The sequence below is a fragment of the Penaeus chinensis genome, chromosome 20, assembly GCF_019202785.1.
Source record: "Penaeus chinensis breed Huanghai No. 1 chromosome 20, ASM1920278v2, whole genome shotgun sequence".
Taxonomy (NCBI): domain Eukaryota; kingdom Metazoa; phylum Arthropoda; class Malacostraca; order Decapoda; family Penaeidae; genus Penaeus; species Penaeus chinensis.
In genome coordinates this window covers 4,825,289-4,846,980 of record NC_061838.1, presented here as the reverse complement: position 1 = coordinate 4,846,980, position 21,692 = coordinate 4,825,289, and the positions used below count along the sequence as shown (strand labels likewise).

Sequence of the window (21,692 nt, the reverse complement as noted above, 5' to 3'; positions counted from 1 at the left end):
AGTGTGACAATGGAACGTAACATGTTGGCAGAGATGGCTGTTATGAGGATGAAAGGCACACTACCTGATCCAGAAGAAGCGCCAAAGCCCAAACCACTCAAGTGAGTTTCTAATATACATTTTTGAAGTGCAAAGGGAATGGATTAAGGGAACATAACATATAAATAATATAAGTGTGTGTACATGTGCGAGTGAATGCATGCATGCGTTTGTGCATATATGATCTACATATTTATTTTGATAAGACTATTTGATAACTTCATTCTTCTGAGAATTTGTAATGTCCAATTAGTTTTGTTTTATGAAATGTTTGCACGTAGATGGCTCTACAAGTGTTCAGCCACCTAGGAGTCAATTTGTTGACCTTGTGACCTCACCTAATTTTACCCTCAGCCCCCTCCCCAAGGCTATCTTTATCAATGCTATTATTATTATTATTATTATTATTATTATTATTATTATTATTATAAATATAATGATAATGTGAACATTACTTATAGCAGTATAAGATATAAGAAAATATTTCTAAAAATCAAGAAAAGGGTAAACAGGTTAGATAGGTATTACTAGTAATTGACTCCCTGGTGAGTAAGTACTTGTGGAGTCATCTATGTGCAAAGAGAATTAATAAACTCACATTGGGCATGGTACCTGCATCCATACCATCCCAGCAGCATTGGGTTAACCCAATGCCGACGGGTATGACGTTTACGCACGTGCTTTGCCCACTGTGAGTACTTGTGTGATTGTTTTTACACATAGATGGCTACACTTGTACCAAGTCACCAATGAGCCAGTTACGAGTACTGCCTGTCTCACCCGTTTACCCTTTTCTTTGATTTACTAAATATTTTACGTTATCCTATTTCGCTGTTACTAATGTTAAAAAATATAATTATAATGTTTATAATAAGAATAACACCATCGATATTGATAGCACTAGTAAAAAGTATGTTTTTCCCGCCATTTCAAATCAGGTACGGTCACAAGGTCCACTAATTGACTCCTTTATGGCTAAGCACTAGCAGAGCCATCTATGGGCAGACATTTCACAAAAAAATATAGAACATAGGCACAGCATTTTCCCCATTTTTTATTCATTTTCCCCAGTAGCATTGGGTTAATAATTGTACCAGAACTGTTTCCATTTCTTTGACTGATTGTCTCTCTACAACAAGGACTGGTCAGACTGTGAAAATTGCTTGCTTGCATGCCTCGTTGACTATGATGCAGTGGCAGTCTATTGCTACACTATACCTGCCAGAGTCCAACAAGTCTTACACCAATATTGTTAAGATAAGCTTCTGTAGACATGACCTCCCCCATGAAGTTATATTGGTGGTGTCCTGCCCTATCTGACTAAATCAACCTCTTCCCCATCAATGTCAGAAATGTTGGCATTTTGGCCACCCAGCCAAACACTGTTGCTCCACAGCCCACTGCCTTCTATGTGCTCAACCTGGTCATGACCATTCAGATTGCTTTGCTTAGTCATACATGTCTGCTAATTGTGGTGGCTCCCATAATGTATTCATAGCTGTTGAAAGGACAATAAGGATCTTTTACTCTATCTTTTCCTGTCTTTATACAGGGTCAATGTTCTTTCAGCTTCTCCCCTCAGGAGACACCACAGCAAAATTATCTGCATCATAGTCTTGGCTTTTTTTTTTTTTTTTTTTTTTTTTTTTTTTTTTTTTTTTTTACAGCCGGAAGCCCTTCCTGATGCCAACTCTGGGCTTGAGACTGGCATGAAACATTCCTCCATGTCTGTAGGCGAAGGAGGTGAAATTCTTTGTCCACAGGAATGTGCTTGCCAGTGACTTGAACTCTCAAACTCAGATTGTCATGACACTCTTTGAATCCAATGCTCTAACCACTTGGCTACTGGCAGAATAAAACAATAAGAATGAATAGTAGCAATAAGGGGGTTTGGGGCAGACAATGAAGGAGACTGCAATAGATGGATTGGAGGATGTTAAGAGAGAGGAAGGGGTGTATTCTGAAGGTTGAATAATGACATGGATGGAATTCGGAATGGATAGAGTGGACAGGAAATATCGAGGAAGGGTTATTAGTATTAGTGGTTGAAGCCATAGTCGAAGGAGAGGCAGGGGTCAGGAAATCAATGGAATCAAATTTAGACAGGCTAGTTAAAGAGGTAAGCCTTAATGCCCCTATTGAGAGTAAAAGTTTCATTATTACCATGGTGAGCCTGAAATAAATGGAGAGAAGAAACTCTACCCCTCAAGGTCCCCCATAAGGGATAAGGGCAGTAAAGGCTAGGCAAATAACCAAGGGAATACCGTGTCGTTCATGATGGCCGTTCATGATGACACAAAGCCAGCCTTTCATCCTTTCGGTATGGCTCTCACACCGAAAGAAGAAGTGGATGAAGAAGAGAAGGAAAAGGAAAGGGGGAGAAGAAATAACCATGCAAAATTAGTTAAGGCTAGGGCCAATTCTCCATCGACTAACCCCGCCACACCAACAGTAACCAAGGGTTTTGGGGAGGAACTTGTCGGTCAGAGCAAGAGGAAACTGAGATTTGGGAAGAAGGAATGGGAAGTGGTGGCAGCAAGTTACATGTTGCTTTGTGCACTTTAAGATGGTACAAATATATTATTAATACTTATTCTACTTTCTTCATTTCCAGGCCTATTCTTATAACAAGGGATGCTATGCAGAAGAATGTATTTGGTCTTGGATATCCAAGTCTACCTTCTATGACTGTAGAGGAATTTTATGACCAGAGGGTTAGAGAAGGATGGTAAGCTATATCATATTTGGTAATTTGTCTATATATCTAAATTTTAATGGTTTGTTGGATAGTTTTGAGGGAGATTGTGTCAAGAAATTTGCCAGAAAGAAAGAAAAAAATGATACTGATAGTGAAGTGATCCAACTGAAATGGCTTAATTTGTTTTTTAATGATGGTCTCATCTTTATTTATGATACAGTGAAATAACTGAATATTAATAAAGTGGTTAAATATTATAGAAAAAATCAATTTGTATTTAAATAGTTATTTGCATTTTTTTTTTTCACATTAAAAATATTTTTACATTATGCATCTGATACCAGGTTCCCAGATCCAAGCAAGAGCCAGAACTGCCTTCAGAATCGTGCTGCTTTTGGACCAGATAAGGAAAAGGAAGCAATAGAAAGAGAAGAGGCAGAGAAGGAAGCTGCAGAAGAGCGGGATGATCCTGATAAGATTGCACATGAGCGGGGAATGGACGAGTGGCGAGACACACATAAGAGAGGCTGGGGAAACACCTACAACAGAAGTTGAGGATGCTGAGATTATTAAAACTGATTACCATTGGGAAATGTTTAGTTAGCTACTGAAGTTGTATTCAAAGTTGAGCAACATTATTATTGGATATGGAATAAAGACCTCATTAGTCACTTGATGTAATTTACTTTTCATTTATTTTCATGTAAATTCTTATTTTTGTTAGGGGACCGTCCCTCAGTTGGGTGGTGGTAGTTGGTCTGAGGGGTTGGGTTTGTCGAAAATGTATTATACCCATTTTCACTCTCCAATACGAATGAGGAATTACCCACGCGAATGTAAACCTCCGCGAAGAAACACTCGGCAGTGACCGGGGTTCTTGAATCCAAGACACCCCCGTGTGGCATCGGCAATTTTTACATGTACGTAAATCTAACATTATATTTTGACAGTACCAACTGAAATGCGTTAAGGGAAGATGGAAGTGTCTTGCAATAACAAATTCCTTCCAATGAGAAAGTTTTATGATGGAAAAAATAAGAAAATCTATAAATCATCACACTTTTTTTCTTTTATTTTTTTCATCATAAATGTGATATATATATGATTCGATTTTGACAGAAACGTCTTTCAAATAACTTTCGGGTTCGACAATAATGCCTGAGCAATGGCGAGTCTCTATCTCGAAAAATTAACGAGCGCGACGTGGTTGATAGGTCGACCGTGTGTTTCCTGCGGCCGTACTGGGGCCTCCTGAGAATGTTCATGTTTGCGCCACCCTGTATGACCTTATAGCTACATGTAGGTGAATATAAACGACTGAAGAATAAGAATAAAAAAAAAAAAAAAAGTCTTTCATCGAATGTCAAATACCTCTAAAAATGCATTTGATACAGGCCTATAAATAATCGGTTTGTGTTATTACATCAAGAAAAAAAGCATCCGTGGGAAACAGTGAACACTTTGTAAGAGGTTATTTCAAACGAATAGTGTAACCATTCAAGGTCACTCGGTAACTGCGAACCGCTTGTTACTCTAACCGTTTCTCGTTGTATCTGCACTGTTATACACACGTGCACGCATGTACACATTTACAGTCATGTATACAGATTTATACACACATGTGCACAGATTTATACATACATGTGCACACATTTACATACACATGTACACATTTATGTACACAAGTACATGAATGCACGCTTTTATATACAAATGCACATACGTGTACACGTGTACACATGTACGCAATTGTACATGTACACCCAATACACATTTATGTATACGTAAGCGCATGTAGATACTAGAAAACACGAATACAAGTGGTCTGAGACAAATAATAACTGCGTTTATGCATGCATCATGTTTGAGGGTAGCATATACGGAGGTACTATTAAGTTCATACTGTAACTCGGGAACCAGCCAAGCCTTCTTCATGTACTAACGACATTGGAAAGAGAAATGTGCGTAGTTTTATAGTTCAGAAATTAAGAGACATATTCTTTTCTTTGAATTTATTTTTTTCGAGATTCTGTACCGCTATTCTCAAACAGTTTACATCCGATGTAAGATTTGTTCATAACATTGGAAAGCTAATGGAAAAGCGTAGAAATTGACCTCGGGGATTTAACTTTGTTTCCGTTTATTTTTGGCGATTTTTTTAAATTGCCCATTATACATGGCTCCTTCATCTTACAGAGACTGACTGCACTCGTGTGTGTACATGGATACATGTTTACACGCACTTGTACTAAATAAGTACACATGTGTATATGGTTGTGTTTATACTTCCATACAAAGATGCACAAACTTACCAACAGTTGTACATGTATGAAAACAATAATATAAATGGTCATATATATATATATAACTTAGGAACCAATATCTATATCTTCGTGCAACAAGCACCATTTGAAAGATAAAGGAATGCAGTTTCTGTAGGAATTAGATCATAAAAACAGCTTGAAGGAAATGAACAGAATAATAATTAAAACATCAGTCTTTTCTCCTTTGTTTAAAAAAAACTGATCTGTACCGCTATTCGCGAACAGATTTTATTCAATTTCAATTTTGTTGGTATCAGTTGAACGCTTATAATGCGCAGAAATAAATCAGTTTTTTTTTTTTTTGCGGGGGGGGGGGGGAATTATTGAAAAATAAAAAAATCCCTTTTTTATAGAGGAAACAAAGGCAAATTAAAAAAAAAAAAAAAAAAAAAAAAAAAAAAGCTTGCGTCAATCTCTCTGGATTATATCGATAGTTACGCCGATTTTTCATTGCAAAGTACGCAACATTGGGGACAATAGCGGTACACAAAAGATGTATGGGAGAAAAAAATGTTTCTTGAGGGGACATGTGGAATGCTAAAATTAACAAAATATCTAAATTTGAAGAAAATCAATAAGATTATTTAGTTTTTATTAGTATTTTTAAAACTTACCCCTACTTTACCCCCCACCCCCCATATTTACCCTACCCCCACCACTTTGAGGGACGATCTCCTTTTAAACACATTTGTTTTTAGTACATCAGATTATGTAATTTTGATTGTTAATTGATTAAAGAAGACATACGTAATTTAAAATGGTTTACTTATTTCCCTTTATTACATTTGATACTAAATTGGTTCCAAGCTAATAAATGAGGCATTTCATTATTTTAATACCAGTTCACAATTTTATGCCATACAATTACCACAGAAGCACAACAGTAAGACTAAGTAAAAACAAATAATAATAAGATTAAGGGGGGGATTTCTTAAAGGGTTTCTGTACATAGATAGCATCTTTGTTTACTTAAAGCAAGATAATACAATACTACATTAACACAATGTAACAAAAACTTGGTCAAGAATAACAGCCAGTTTGTTAACATTGTGCAACGTCGAACCCAATGAATATTCATATATATGGACATGCGCATAACACAGAAATTAATGTTTATCTATCAATTTTGACATGCATATCTACCAGATAGACTGACAGTTATATGTACATATATCGGACTAGACAGATGTACCTTTGATGCCCAACACATTTAATTTAACTACTAACCATCTGTGCATAGGCATGTCTGTATATATGGATAATCACGGGGTCGGGCCTCGCACAATTTTAACAGGCCTTAAATCTATACATAATAATGCCTGTAACACAATAAAAACAAGTCAAAATGATATTTCCCACTTGACAGTTTTCGCAAACATAAACATACACAATGTTTACCAAATATGAAATACTAATATAGTACATAAACAATGTACCAAATACTTTCTGCCAGGAATACATCAAGATATTATCACAAAAACATATGATAACTAAACTGAATTTTAAAAGCACACTGCATAAAACAATGAATGACAAAGCTATTCATAGAAAACCTGCTTTAGTACATAGAACTTATTTTCTTGCATGTTGTATCTTAAATCATTGCTATATAAACTTTTATAATTAAATATAACAAATAACTACAGCTGTAAATGCTAGATAATGACTTGTCTAACTCGAGATTTTACCATGCAATACAAATATACTGGGTGGCTCTTCCATATGCTTAGTCCAAAACTCAATTTCAAAAAAATATGAGATAGATAAATCCTGTCCTCATATAAACTACAGGATGTTTTACTGGAAACCCGTAATATTGGTCACTCGAGCCCACAAACATCAGAACTTAATTCAACTGTGCCACTAGCTTGTGCAGCTGCCTCATCATTAACCTCTATTTGAGCATTAACAGAGGCAAGATTTCCACCGGATATGGAGTTCTGACTAGCAGCCTCAGGTAAAGAGTTGGCTGGAGACGATGCAAGATGCTCAGGGTTCTTTGATTGTAGCAGTGAGCTGAATGAACTATTAATTTTAAGAACATTGTTCTTGTTTTCTTTACTTGGCTGGTTTTCCTCCTTTGGGCTGTCCTCTTTTGGCGGTAAAACCTTCTCTCTTGCAGCTCCTTTTATACGGTAATGAGCGGCTCTTCTATATGCATGTTGCTTGAACTTAGTATCTGATTCTGAAGACATAATTGGGAGTTTCTAAAGGTCTCTCTATAGATGGAAGTTTAGAGCCTCTGGAAGTGGTGGAATGTACAGCTACTTCACCAACTCCTCCTGAAAGCAAGACACAGAGCTTTAATATTTTTTTCTTGATTTTCACTATGATACAGAAATTCAGAGCAGTGTAATTCATAATCTTATTAAAGAGAACAATTGCCATTAGATATGTAAAATTAATCATGGCATTCAAAAAGTCAATTTATTTTCTCTCTCACTATTAACACCAACGCACACTGAGGAAAAAAGAAGGAATGAGGGGACAACAAAAATGCATATATGTAACATATATATGTATACATATAACATTATATATACACATACAACACTATATATATATATAGAGAGAGAGATATATATATACATCCATATAGGTATATACATACATATATGCATATGGATATATATACATACATATACACATATGTACATACATATGCATATATACATATACATACATATACACATGTACATACATATGCATAAATACATATACATACATGTATATATATATATATATGCATACCATATACATATATATATATGTATGTATATATGTATATGTATGTATATTTATGTTATATATGTATATAGATGTATATGTACAGTACATATATATAAATATATGTATATGTCCATATCTGTACATATGTATGTATCTATCTATATAGATATATGCACAGTACATATATATGTATACATATATATAAATATATATACATGTATATAAATACATATATACACAGGCATATACACATATGTACATTCGCTAAAAATAAAGTATCTTCTTTTTCTAACTTTATGTAATACAACGACGAAAACGGTTGGAAAAAGTGTTGTGAACTCGACCTGATATTGATATCCCTAAGAGGAGCGTCATTTAGGAAAGGGGGACGGGGGGGGGGGCATATGTCACCCCCTCCAAGGGCACTATCTTATTACTTTTTTCTACTAATTACACCTATATAGATCTGGTTATAGCTTAAAATGCCCCTAGAATAATTCATATGTCTAAATTTCTGTTCCCTTAGCTCGGCTACATTTTAAAAAATAGGTTTTTAGAATACTCAATACTATTATTCGTGTTACCGCCACCAACTTGGCGAACGCTGGCAAGAATACGTGATTATGAATGCCCCTAACACCGCCGTTAATTCCCATCCGTCTGCTAAGCGCAATCGCTCCCATGCCGTAATTGCTTGGGCAACGACGATATGACGATTGTGGGTATGATCTTGGGGAAAGTCTCTGCTCATGACTGCCCAGACATTCTCAATGAGACTGTGATCTGGTGATTTGGGTGGATGAGGCACAGCGTAATCTTGGGGCGTTGCCGAAATCACGCCTTCACGACACTGCTTGTGTTAATAGGGCTGTTATCTTGGATGCTTGGCCCGACATTCTTCGGCTCCCCAATTTCGCTGCTGTGTATTCACTCCAACTGCTCAACGATTTCTGACAGTCTGCGTGCTGTAGCCAGCCGAACAGAGGGCGATCGTATCCCTTGGTTTGTTGAAAAAAATAATAAATGAGAGTAAATAACTAAGAAGAAAATGGCCCACAGTAAGGGGACATGGCAACTAACTACCTGCCACGCCCCCTTTTCGAACCCAGTAAAGTATCATATGGTTTTTATTAACTCATGATATCCATGCACTTTAGTGCAAGCTTCCTATTTGTCTTTCATAGAGCCCATTGAATTGTAATTTTGAATGACATTTACTTACTCTTCCTCCATCGTGCATCTAGGGTGCCCACTTCTAGCCCTGTCTCTGGTGGGATCAGTTGCTTGGTGTCGCTGGATCCACAAGCGACACGGTTGGCTTCGAAATAACTAGAGGTTTGGAACTTGATAGTCCCTCAGAGTAAAGCGTAATTATGACGCTACGGTCTTAGAGGTCTCCATTGCTAATATTGGCATGATACGAGGAACTTGCCATATCAACTCCGAAACACTATTCGAACTCATTATGAAGCTTCATCCGTTCCGAGCTTTGAAAACAACAAGTACCAACATAACCGAATCAACTCATCTACTCCTGAGTAAAGATACTTTATTTTATCGACTGTACATATGTATCTTTATATATATGTGTATATGTATATATGTATATATATACATATGTATACATATATATGTATATGTACACATACATATATAAATAAACATACTACATACATATACATATGTATAATATACATATATATACATAAATACATATACATATATAAACTTACACATTTATATAAAAACATATAACATATATACATATACATATGTATGTATAAGTATGTGTATATGTATGCATAAGTATATCTTTATGTATGCATAAGTATATGTATACGTATGCATAAGTATATGTATAAGTATGCATAAGTATATATGTGCATATATATATATGTATGTATATGTATATATATACACACATACATGTATGTGTTTACATATATATAATACAGGTATACAGACATGTACATTTAAACATATTTTACTAAATTTCAACTTCCTTGGCCTTAGACTGACTTGCAAACACACACACACACACACACACACACATATATATATATATATATATATATATATATATATGATATATGTATAATTTAGTTAATAAATATATATTATATAAATATGTATTACATATATATACAATATTACACATATAATATATCTATTATATATGTGTATATATACACATATATATAATGCATATGCATATGTATATTTATATACGTAAACAAATATATGTATATATGTATAGGTGTGTATACATATAATGTGTAAATAAATATACATTGTGTGTATGTGTATATATGTATATATATATATATATATATATATATGCACATATACACACACCCTTGCTTAACCCCAACATTACATTTTATTGATAGCATCACTAATAGCTGAGCAAGGGTATAAATATGTGATATATATATATATATATATACCCTTGTTCAAGCTCAGTATTAATCATTGATCCCAATTAAATGGCTAGACGATGAAGTTGATTCCACATGATTTTTCAGTTGACAGAACTCCAGAAGCGGTCAATTTTGGTTATTACACCAGGTAAACCAATATCAATTATACTGCCGGGTGTGGAACGTAGGAATACTGGGTTGGCAAGTTTCGGAATTCAGATGAACATGCTTTTGTTTGTCCAAAGGTTTAAAAGCTGATTACTGAAATGACATAGAAACAACGAGAAAACATACAGATTAATTAGTTACACGTACATCAAAGAATAAACATAGGATTACATATAAATACTATACATGTTCGTAACTAATAAATATATTACACTTAATATAACAATTATGATTTCCGAGCCCTCCCACTGGTTCCTCGTTGCGTGAGACTTATACTCACTAAATGGCCAGTGAACCTTATGTTCGCTGCCTGGACGGCGAGAAGCTTCTACAGTGAAACGTAATATTCAACAAAATGAGTGTTTTGGTAGTTTTCCTTGTCTCACTGAATTCTGGAATATAAACAGCAAGCCTTACGCTCTCTGTCCTGAACGACTTACTCATTGAGTTTGTGTCCACGCCTACCCTAAGACCCTCCATGTCTCCCTTGAGGTAGATACTAGTTTAAAATGTTTTCCTTGATATGGCATTGTGACTAAAATAGCATCAAATGAATGTATAATTATTCTAGTATCATAGACTATCTTTATTCGGTGAATTACAGTTACAGGTATTGAGACATGTAAATAGTAAATACGTAATGATTGCGGTTGTGTTCCATAAAAAAACCCTGAAAGAATGTAAAATAGTTATTGTTAACTTTCTTGTATAAAATACTTTCTTTATTGCTCATTATACTTTGTTGGTGTAATCAAACACAAGTTGGTTTGCTTAAATAAATATACGCTTTGACTCCCTCTCTGTGACCATGGACAGGCCTAGAAAATGGGATGTCAGGATTTGAAGGGATAACTCAAGTAATTTTCGCAAGCGTTCTAAAAGCTTTTGTCTTACGTGTGGTCAGTACACACTCGCCCACAATTTAGGAACTAAATTCAAAACATAAACAGAATGTAATGACCTGATAATAATACACATAACCATATATATATATATATATATATATATATATATATATATGTACCTTATAGATAAACATTAATACTGCATTATATAATTCATAGGAACTATGGTTTTATGAATATAATAAACACAGACTATATCTTAACAAATGTCATTATTTAAGTACAAATTATGTTGACTTATAAGAACAAATAGTTTATACAACCGTGTACAAAGGAACTATTTGTGATAATATCACAAAGGCAACAATTTATTTTCGGAAGTCTACAACCTTTGGCAAATTGAGCCATTGAGGCAGTTCGACTCTTTCGTTACAACCTACTTTCATCACAAGACACAATTTTGCAATTGGTCGTTGAAAAACCGTATCCTTTGTCTTTACTTTAACAAATCTTACATGCTCATTATTGTTCATTATAGTTTTATTTGTTCAACAATTAACACAATGTCTGCAATGGCCAAATTTCTTTTGGCAGTGCACCAATTTTGTCTTACTTGTAGTTGAGTTAGATATTCCTTTTGCCATCTTTTCCAAAATACATCTACCAAGTGCTGCCTTTGCTTCCAACGTTTCCTAAAATAACAATCTTCACTAAAGTCCAGGGCGTAGTTGTAGATGGCTTCCAAATCAGATGGGACACCATTTGTGTTAGCTGTCAAAGGTCTATTATTCAATATTGCTTCAGCTTCATGCATCAGTGTTACTAGAGATTCCCCTTCTGCATAAACCTTTTAAACCCTTGATCATATCAATAGCTGATTTAGGTGTTGGTACAGATTTCAAGCAATCATCAACAGAGAAGTTTTCACTAATATATTTAATTACACCTCATCGTAAAGTCCCTGTTTGTCTATTACGACTTGTCTTGAAGCCATATTGGCACAGGCTGGGCTAGAAATTGCATCAAACAAATGTACAGTCATTTTAAACACTCACTTTCTAAACACAGGTTCTATGTTCAAGTCACCCTTTGGCCACCAATAGAAGCGCAAGAAATCCCTATGATTCTCAGGAACTTTAAATTGATAAAATATAGACTCAATATCACCCATGATGGCTACAGGCTCCTTTCTAAATCTGAGTAATACATTGTGGAGCTTGGTAATCAGATTTGGGCCTTGAAGTAAATGATAATTCAATGAATTACCTAAGTATTTAGCTGAGCAATCAAAGACTACTCTCAACTTCGCTTTTCTCTTTTGGTATACTCCATGGTGAGGAAAATACCATACCTTTCATCCTTTCTGCTGATCTCTGATTTAGATAATTGTTCAACGTATCCTTTCTCATTTAATTTGTTCATAAAGGCTATAAATTCTAAGGAAAATTCCTGTTTTTTGATGAATTTGTTTTTAAGATGCTGTAGTCTTAGTCTACCATAATTCTGATTATTAGGAATCTTTAATTCTTCATCATAGAATGGTAATTCTATCTCGTGGTGGCCATCTACGGGTTTCATTGAATTTTGAACTTTATTTAAATACAATTTATCCTGAACTGAATTTTTCCTTTTATCATCTATTGTTCTTTCTGGGAATTCCATGTTGATTAGTTCTATTACTAAATGGCCAAGACCCTTTTGTTTTGTTCTTCATACTTATTAAACTCTGTCATGCTAGTTTTATAGGATGCTACAAGATCCGCTCTCTGTCATTTCAGTAGACCCCATATTACCCAACCTATTCTGGCAGCAATTGGGCAATATTCTTCTCCTAATATAATTTCTAATGGTCTATATGCCTCTAGGTTATTGTTTCCAATTAATAGATTTACTTCTCCATCGAATTGTGGAATCTCTACATCTCTTACATGTGCTTGGCTTTCTTGGCTTCCCTTATAACAAACTCTGTCAAGTCTAAAAATCCTTCTCACAGATAATTGTTCGCCACCTTTCCTGCATGTTGTATGGCGATTTCATAACGAGATTGCTCATGTTATCTGGGTTTTCTAGAGTTTTAACTGAATCCATGCCAACTGGATTCAGTTGGCATGGATGTTATCCAAGTTCATTAATTGCCTTTATACATAGATGGCTCTACAAGTGTTTAGTCACCAAAGATTCAGTTATTAGTCCTACCAATCTCACCTATTTACCCTTTTCCTTGATTTTTGGAAAGTTTCTTTTGTATCATCTCACGGTTAATGGTTAATGGTTAAAATAAATAAATGTGCTAGACATCAAAGGTCATATAGCATTTTGGTAAAGCACTGTGGCGAAAAGGATGGAAATGAGTTAATGATCAGGATAAGATGTGTTACATGTCTAAGGTTGTAGGATGCTGTAGGACAGAATGGTAGTGAAAAGGATACAGAGGAGGAGTAAATGGAATACGGTGGGGATTTGTGTAAAGAAGGGGTAAAGATATAGGTCGATCAGATCAAATGGAGAGTATGTGTGAGGAAGGGAGAATAATACCGTATGAGGAAAACTGCAAAAAGAGCCATTATGAAACAATGAAAGGGTAATATGGTAAGAAATGGTAGTTGTAGAAGTAGTACAAGAATCCAGATGATGAGATAAGGGAACAGGGAAGGTGGTGAAGTATCAGGGAGAATTCAGGCAGGGAGGGATCCGGAGAAGGACTCCCTTATGTTGTGACATAAGGGAGTCACATGAGCATCCAGGTTGAAGAGTTAAGGATAATGGGGAAGGAAGAGGGAATGGCGGTGCACATGGCAGAGGAGAGGATGGGGCGTTTTTTTTTGGGGGGGGAGGGGGGGGGGGGAGATTGGGAGAAAAGGGGGTTGGGGAAACTTGAGGAGGAGGACCGATATCGGCAAATACTTTGAATGTAGAGCGAATAGGAATAGAGGGGGTTGGAGGGTGAATGAGGTAGTGGAACAGTCTCTTGGATCATGTTTAGGAAGTTTTGGATGTTGTCATATATTTACCCTATATTATAATATTAGTAACGTATCCCTCTACATATATTGCATGCGTACGTAACCCTTATGTAAACATTAGTGTTGTACACTCCTCCAGAATATACTCGTGTAGCTCAGCAGAGCTCCGTATTTTATTCACCTTTTCCCCTCAAATGGAGCAACAAAACAACATATAAGACATGGTGGCAGCCGTACTCCGTCTCCAAGCATAGATAAAGAGGGGAAAGAGGTAATAATAACCTGGAGATACCGAAATATGGACTTTAAAATACGAGAGATTAGCGACCAACCAGCTAAGAGACAAGTGCCACGTCGCACCTAAATCACTAATGATTCGCTCTCAGTGAAGGTATCAAGCCAAATAAGACTGAAGTATATAAGAAAGATGCGAAAGTAAGTCACAGTTCGCTTCATAGTTCCTGTGTACCCATCACAGCTCAACTTTGGTGCACCGAAACTGTCATAATACTCGCATTGCCACGTCAACAGTCATCAAAATGGCCGGCGCCGAACTCTTACCAAGTATGAATTGGAAAGCTAGCGATTCATATGGCGCACTAATGATTTTCCAAAAACGTTGTATAAGATACTTCAAGGTTAAAAAGATACCAAGAGAGGAGCAGGCAAACCACATCATTCTGTATGCAGGCAATTCTGGAGAGGAAATGATAGAGGCAAGCAATCTGACTGAAGAAGATATGTATGACCCTGACAAAGTTTGGGATGTTCTTCAGACCCAGGTAAAACCAAAGACTAACAAATATGTTGACAGACTTCGCCTACGAAAATACATCCAGAAAGAAATTGGATCTAGTGATGAGTTCTTGAATAGATGTGAAACTCAAGCAAAGAGATGCAAATTTACTGAGGCAGAACATGAAGCAAGAATCATTGAACAATTCATGGAAGGAGTATACAGTAATTATTTGCAGAAAAGCCTTATTATGGAAGGTGAAGACATATGGTTGAGCAAAGCCATTGACATTGCCAGATCTCATGAAGCAACCATAAGAGATAATAAAGACATGAGAGTCAAAACAGTCAACTACGGTATGACCTAAATGTCGATGCTGTGGGATACCCTAAGTTTGCAAGGGCAGCAAAATCATGCAACAAATGTGGGCGAGCACACAATAAATACCCCCCGCAATCCTGCCCGGCATATGGTGCTAGGTGCAATACATGTGGCAAAATGAACAACTGGCAAAAAATGTGTCTGTCAGTACCAGAAAATAAGAATAAAACAAACACGAGTAAGGGCACAAGCCAAAGTCATTATTCCGGAAATAAAGTCCATAGAAACTTCAACAGTGACAAACCCAGGAAAGCTAACAGAACATCTGCCGTGCATGAGTTCAGCCAAGATGACCCCAATGAGGATTATTTCACAGTAAATTCTGTTCGAGTAGCAGAGGTGTCAAACAGTAATGATAGTGAAGCTCTACGATCTATCAGAGTCAGAACCCCCTGCAACAAGACTGGCTCGATGACAATCAAGGTCGATACAGGGGCTGGAGTAAATTTGCTCCCGATAAGAGCATTTCGAATTATGTGTCCAGATTTATTAGATGCTCATGGGAAGCCGAAAACCTATCTGACCAACAACCGTCAGAAGAATTTGATTGCAGTGAACAATTTGAAACTCAAGCATTTTGGGTCGATCAAATTAAAGTGCACCTTCGACGAGAAAAACTGGATCGATACAGATTTCTACATTCTGGACCAAGAAGTTGGACCAATTATTTTGGGTCTGCCAAGCCTGAGAGCCCTAGGCATAGTGACAATTCATGAGGCACGGATGCATCCTCAACCAACCACGGCCGTCCAGTCGGTGGATGATTTAAAGAAATCATACCCGGATCAGTTTGATAAAATTGGGAGTTTTCATGGAAAATACCACTTAGTGCTGAAAGAGGGTTCAAGACCAGTTGACCATGCACAGCGAAAATTTCCTATACATAAAAAGGAAGAACTTCAAAACCAGCTCGAAGACATGGGAAAAATAGGAGTTATCAAAAAGGTGTCGGAACCTACAGATTGGGTCAACAGCATGGTTTGCACCATAAAGAAGGATGGCAGCCTGCGCGTATGCTTAGATCCAAAGGACTTGAACAAAGCTATAAAAAGAAGCTATCACAAGACACCTACACAAGAGGAAATCACACAGAAGTTTGCAGACTCAAAATATTTCAGCAAACTTGATGCAAAGAATGGCTATCACGCTTGACGAGACTAGTTCGTTTCTCACTACATTAAACACTCCTCTTGGCCGCTACAGATATCTCAGAATGCCTTTTGGCCTGGTTATGTCACAAGATGTTTTCCAGCAAAAAATGGATCAGATCCTCGAAAACTGTCCTGGTACCATTGGCATTGCTGATGATGTAGTTGTGTTTGAAAAAAAAAAAAAAAAATGAAGAGAAACATGACATAAACCTGCATAACCTCTTCAATAATTGCCAAGCAGAAAGGATTAACTTTCAACAGTGCGAAGTGTGTGATCAAGCAGGAACAAGTGAAATTCTTTGGAACTGTCTACGACAAGGAAGGCTCTCACCCAGATCCAGACAAGGTATCTGCAATTAAAGCACTGCCTAGCCCAACAAATGTTACAGAGTTGCAACAATTTTTGGGAATGGTCACCTATATGTCGCCATTTATCCCAAACCTAGCTGATGAAACTGCACCACTTAGAAGTCTCCTAAAAAAAAGGTATAGACTTTACATGGTCACCAACCCACGAGAAGGCATTCAAACATATTAAGAATATTCTGTGCACAGATGCAACACTGGCACATTTCAATCCAAATAAACCAACAGTCATACAAGTAGACGCATCACAAAAAGGTATTGGTGCTGCATTAGTGCAAGATGACAAGCCTATTGCCTATGCATCCAAGTCTCTGTCTGAAACAGAACAACGTTATGCCAATATCGAAAGGGAACTACTTGCAGTGGTATTTGGATGTGAAAGATTTCATACTATGTATATGGCAAAGCATTCCAGGTGGAGAGTGACCACAAACCTCTGGAAATGACTCAACTAAAGAATCTGACAGCCGCACCGCCCAGACTGCAGTGTATGCTGATGAGGCTGCAGCACTATGATGTCACGATCCGATACAAGCCAGGAAAAGATCTATTATTAGCAGATGGTCTATCACGCTTGCCATCAACGGACAACCAACATATTGGTCTAGATCTACAGATAAACTTTGCTACATTCAGCAACGAGAAACTAGTCTCACTTAGACAGGAAACCTCAAAAGATGTCATCCTGCATGGACTGAAAGACGTCATTATTCAAGGATGCCCAGAAAAGATGAAAGACTTACCGAGAATGCTGCAACCATACTGGTCCTTCAGAGATGAGCTATCTATTGAAGATGGGCTAGTGATAAAAGGCAGCAGAGTCGTAATCCCAGCTTCCATGCAGAAACTTGTGCTTGACCGCATCCACGAAGGACACCAAGGCATCACGAAATGCCAACTTCAAGCCAAGGACTGTGTATACTGGACTTCAATCAACAGGGACATTGAAGACCTAGTCCAGCAGTGTTCCATATGCCAAGAAACGTCAAGGTCACATACAAAGGAAACCCTCATCTCGCATGAACTTCCTACACGACTATGGCAGTATGTCGGAACTGATCTTTTCCATTATGGAGGAAATGATTACCTGATTATAGCTGACTACTACTCAAAGTTTCCAGTTATCAGGAAAATGCCCATGCATGTCACAAGCCAAGCTGTGATCAAGGAATTGAAGAACTTGTTTTCTGAGTACGGAGTTCCTGAAAAAGTATATAGCGATAATGGACGCCAATATAGCTCAGAAGAATTTGCAACGTTCGCTTCGAACTGGGAGTTTGAACATATAACAAGCTCACCCCACTATCCTCAGTCAAATGGATTCATTGAAAGAACTATCCAGACTGTTAAAAACACCATCGACAAGGCAAAAAAAAGCAACAAGGATCCAGAAATGGCATTATTAACCCTAAGTACCACACCACTGGATAGCAAGTTGCCAAGCCCAGCAGAACTTCTGATCGGGAGGAAGATGAGGAGTAACCTACCCCTTCACCTGCCTACAAAGGAAGGGCAAAAGCAAGATGTCTATGAAAACTTCAAGAGGAAGCAAGACACACAGAAGCAGTATTACGACCGAGGAGCAAAAGACCAGCCAACACTCCTACCAGGCCAAGCTGTTCGAGTTCAAGACCACATTACTGGAAGGTGGACACCCGCTACAGTCGTGGAGAAATCCCAAGAACCTCGATCATACATAGTCGAAACACAAGATGGAGGTATCTTACGAAGAAACAGACGACACATCAGGCAGACGCCACAACCCAAGCATCCACTTCCAGATGAACACCATGCAGAGGAGTCTACTGGAACCACATTGAATATAGATAACGAGCAAGATCATGTGAGCAAGGCTCCGGAAGTAGTGCCTCAAGAACAAGAATCAACTTGCGATGGCACAAGAACAAGATGTGGCCGTACCATCAAGAAGCCTAATAGACTGAACTTATAATCTGTTTCAGTTTCTACAGTGTTTATGTGTAGTGTTCAATAGTGTTAAGGAAAGTGCTATAATAATGGCCAGTATACTAATATGATTCTCAAAACAAGGTGCTATGTTCTTACCTGATTCTTTTTGAAAATTACTGAAAACAAAGTGCTATGTTCCTACCCAATTGTTTTGAAAATTACTGACAAAGGTGCTACATCTTATTTTACATGTCTGTGAACACAAGGCATTCTCAGGTGCAATCTCAGTTACCCAACTCTAGCAGCTCATAGAATGTTAAACTCTATTTTTGATACACTGCAGATTCTCACATATTTTTGTAACTAACTACCAAATACTATAAGAATCTAACCCACTGTCTTTTGTTTTTGAAAAACAGGGATGTCATACATTTACCCTATATTATAATATTAGTAACATATATTGCATGCGTACATAACCCTTATGTAAACATTAGTGTTGTACACTCCTCCAGAATATACTAGTGTAGCTCAGCAGAGCTCCGCATTTTATTCACCTTTTCCCCTCAAATGGAGCAACAAAACAACATATAAAACATGTCTTCAAGAGTTTCTGGAGGGGAGGTCTGAGAAACAAAAGTTTTCTTATGTGGAGAAGAGGGAATAGATGTTCGAGAAGCAGAGGGAGAGGTGGGTGTGACAGGATGTGGTAGATGGAGTGGAACGTTTAGAGTGTCACCATGTTATCACAATACTAAACTCATACCAGATAGCCTTCAAACCAGCATTTATCATAATCATTGCATCAGTGTCATCAACAATTAACCATTTTGGTTGCAATTTATTAACTTTCTTTATTATAGAATCAATCACTTTTTTCCTGAATCAACATTGCAGCATTATCCTCACACTTCTCATAAGGAAAATTCACCACTACCAATCTCAGAAAATCAGGGTCAACAATTGGACTTTTTTTCTTTTTTTAGTTTGCAACTTTTGAAACAATTAATCTTACATTTCCCATTTGGAGTTAATTTGCCCATATTTGTACATATTTTCCTCTCTTCTCATTCCATGGAAGCGTCAGGCTAACATATTTTCATATTTTTCATCTTTTAATTTTTTTTACTGTAGATTGCATCAGTATTTTATTGCACATGTACAGTATATATTATTCTCTATTACTTTTTCTGCTTCATCTCACAATAACCTTCGTAGACACAAACTCTACTTACCGGATGGGCGTGATGCAGTCTGATTCAGTCTGTAGAGAAGTGACCACCCGCAATACGATAGCCCCGGGGCAGTTGTGAAGGCACTTTACTATGTGTGACGTCATAACATGGCGGCTATTTCTAATTTGAATGTGACCTTCGGAGACCAAACGACTTTGTAACGGCTCTGAGTGGTAGTCTAGAGGCTCGCGGGCCGGCGCCGTTTAGTAGCGGGTCCGTTGATAATTATAGTAGCGTTGGTTTAAGTGACAGTGATAATGAGAATTAAGAAGAAAATAATAACCATAAGGATGATAGAATTATACTAATAATGACAATGGTAATAATAATAACAATTAAATGAGGATAATTACTATTACTAAAATAATAATTATAATAAAAGTAATAGCATTACTGATGATAATGATAATAATAGATAATTATAATAAAAATAATAATTATATAATATAATAATGAAATAATAAATAACATATGATAGTAATAATAATAATAATGATAATTAGTTTTTTATCATTACTAGTACTACTACTGTCTATTATATTATGGTCTTCACCATCAGGATAATCATTAAACGATGATGGTGATAATTATCTTCATTCTTATTATCATTACGATTGCTGTTTTATTTTCATATCATCACTATCACTATTATTATCAATATTATCACCAGCAGCGTTGATACAATTATTGCGTGCGTGCCTCTTGCACACACGCAAGAGAATCGCAGACAAGGTCTCTATCGACGTTTGATTGCAGACTGCCCGCCCTCTTGAACACGTGTACCTTCCCGAGGTGATTTCAAACAAACTACCTCGTGGGTCGGTATTCGAGGGCAGTTAATTAGTTGTGTGTTATTATATTTGAGTGTCGTCCACAGAGTGAGAACTTAGTAGGTTTGACTGCAATGGATGTGTTTGTAATGTTGTTTGATGCTATTGTATCAGCGCCAATCTATTATTGATTATTTCGTATAAAAGAGAGATCCATGAAGAATTGAGAAAGCTGTCTCAGGCAATCTACTCTGACAAACAGCGATACACTATAACCCGCAGGAATATACGAACTGTCGAAACCGTAATATCCAGTGGTTTCTTGAAGCAAGTTATCTACATGTATTTTCTCATTATAATAAAAAGAATAATGCCTACATTTTCTTTTTTTCTTGAAAGAGGAAGTCAATACAAAAGACATATGCAATTTGGGATGCTGTAAAAATGGTGTAATCATTCCTCACAGCACACGACTTAGGTATGTGGTAGAGGGAGCAGGAACGGGTGTCGGTCGATGAACGTTTATGAGAGAGGATCATCACGTTTTACATCAGCAGATCATATTCATTTGCGAACAAGTTTCTTGCAGAAGAATCAGGAGTTGTTGTGGTGGATGGGTGAGGATCGTTGTATGTTCCATGTTTGATATGACCCCATTTAATTACCCAATATCATTTGCACGCGTTCGCTGCTTTTATTCCCAACACAATATGTAAACGCTTTTAGCCGTTTGTGGGTTTGCATCGATTATCACTTACTGTACTCTCACATGTATATACAATCATGTTCTCTGTTTAATTTCACATTGCGACTTTTTTTTATATAAGCTTCATGTATGTTTGTGGACATTTATTTATAAACTTCCGGAACTCTACGACGAAAGAGCTAAATGACGAATATCGAGGATTCACTGCACGCACACGCACGCGCGTACACACACATACACACACACACATAC

General features: G+C 36.8%; 2 protein-coding genes across 2 annotated transcripts in view; one reads left to right on the top strand and one right to left on the bottom strand.

The window, feature by feature from the left end:
- Nucleotides 1-3,408, top strand: part of LOC125035856 (immunoglobulin-binding protein 1-like) — a 6,780-nt gene extending 3,372 nt beyond the window's left edge. The window contains exons 4-6 of the mRNA XM_047628159.1: nt 1-101; nt 2,654-2,767; nt 3,082-3,408. The exon at nt 1-101 is cut by the window's left edge and continues 16 nt beyond it. Coding sequence (XP_047484115.1) covers nt 1-101; nt 2,654-2,767; nt 3,082-3,292 — 426 coding nt within the window. The 3' untranslated portion in view covers nt 3,293-3,408. The remainder of the gene's footprint in view (nt 102-2,653; nt 2,768-3,081) is intronic.
- Nucleotides 3,409-5,809: 2,401 nt separating this feature from the next.
- Nucleotides 5,810-20,119, bottom strand: LOC125035858. The gene is made up of 2 exons (XM_047628160.1): nt 19,965-20,119; nt 5,810-7,343 (listed from the first exon to the last, which is right to left on the bottom strand). Exon 2 carries the CDS (start codon nt 7,254-7,256, stop codon nt 6,882-6,884), a length of 375 nt encoding a protein of 124 aa, XP_047484116.1. The 5' UTR covers nt 7,257-7,343; nt 19,965-20,119; the 3' UTR covers nt 5,810-6,881.
- Between the last annotated feature and the right edge of the window lie 1,573 nt (nt 20,120-21,692).

Excerpts from the sequence above, each read along its gene's own strand:
- LOC125035858 (XM_047628160.1), bottom strand. The coding sequence starts at position 7,256 with ATGTCTTCAGAATCAGATACTAAGTTCAAGCAACATGCATATAGAAGA.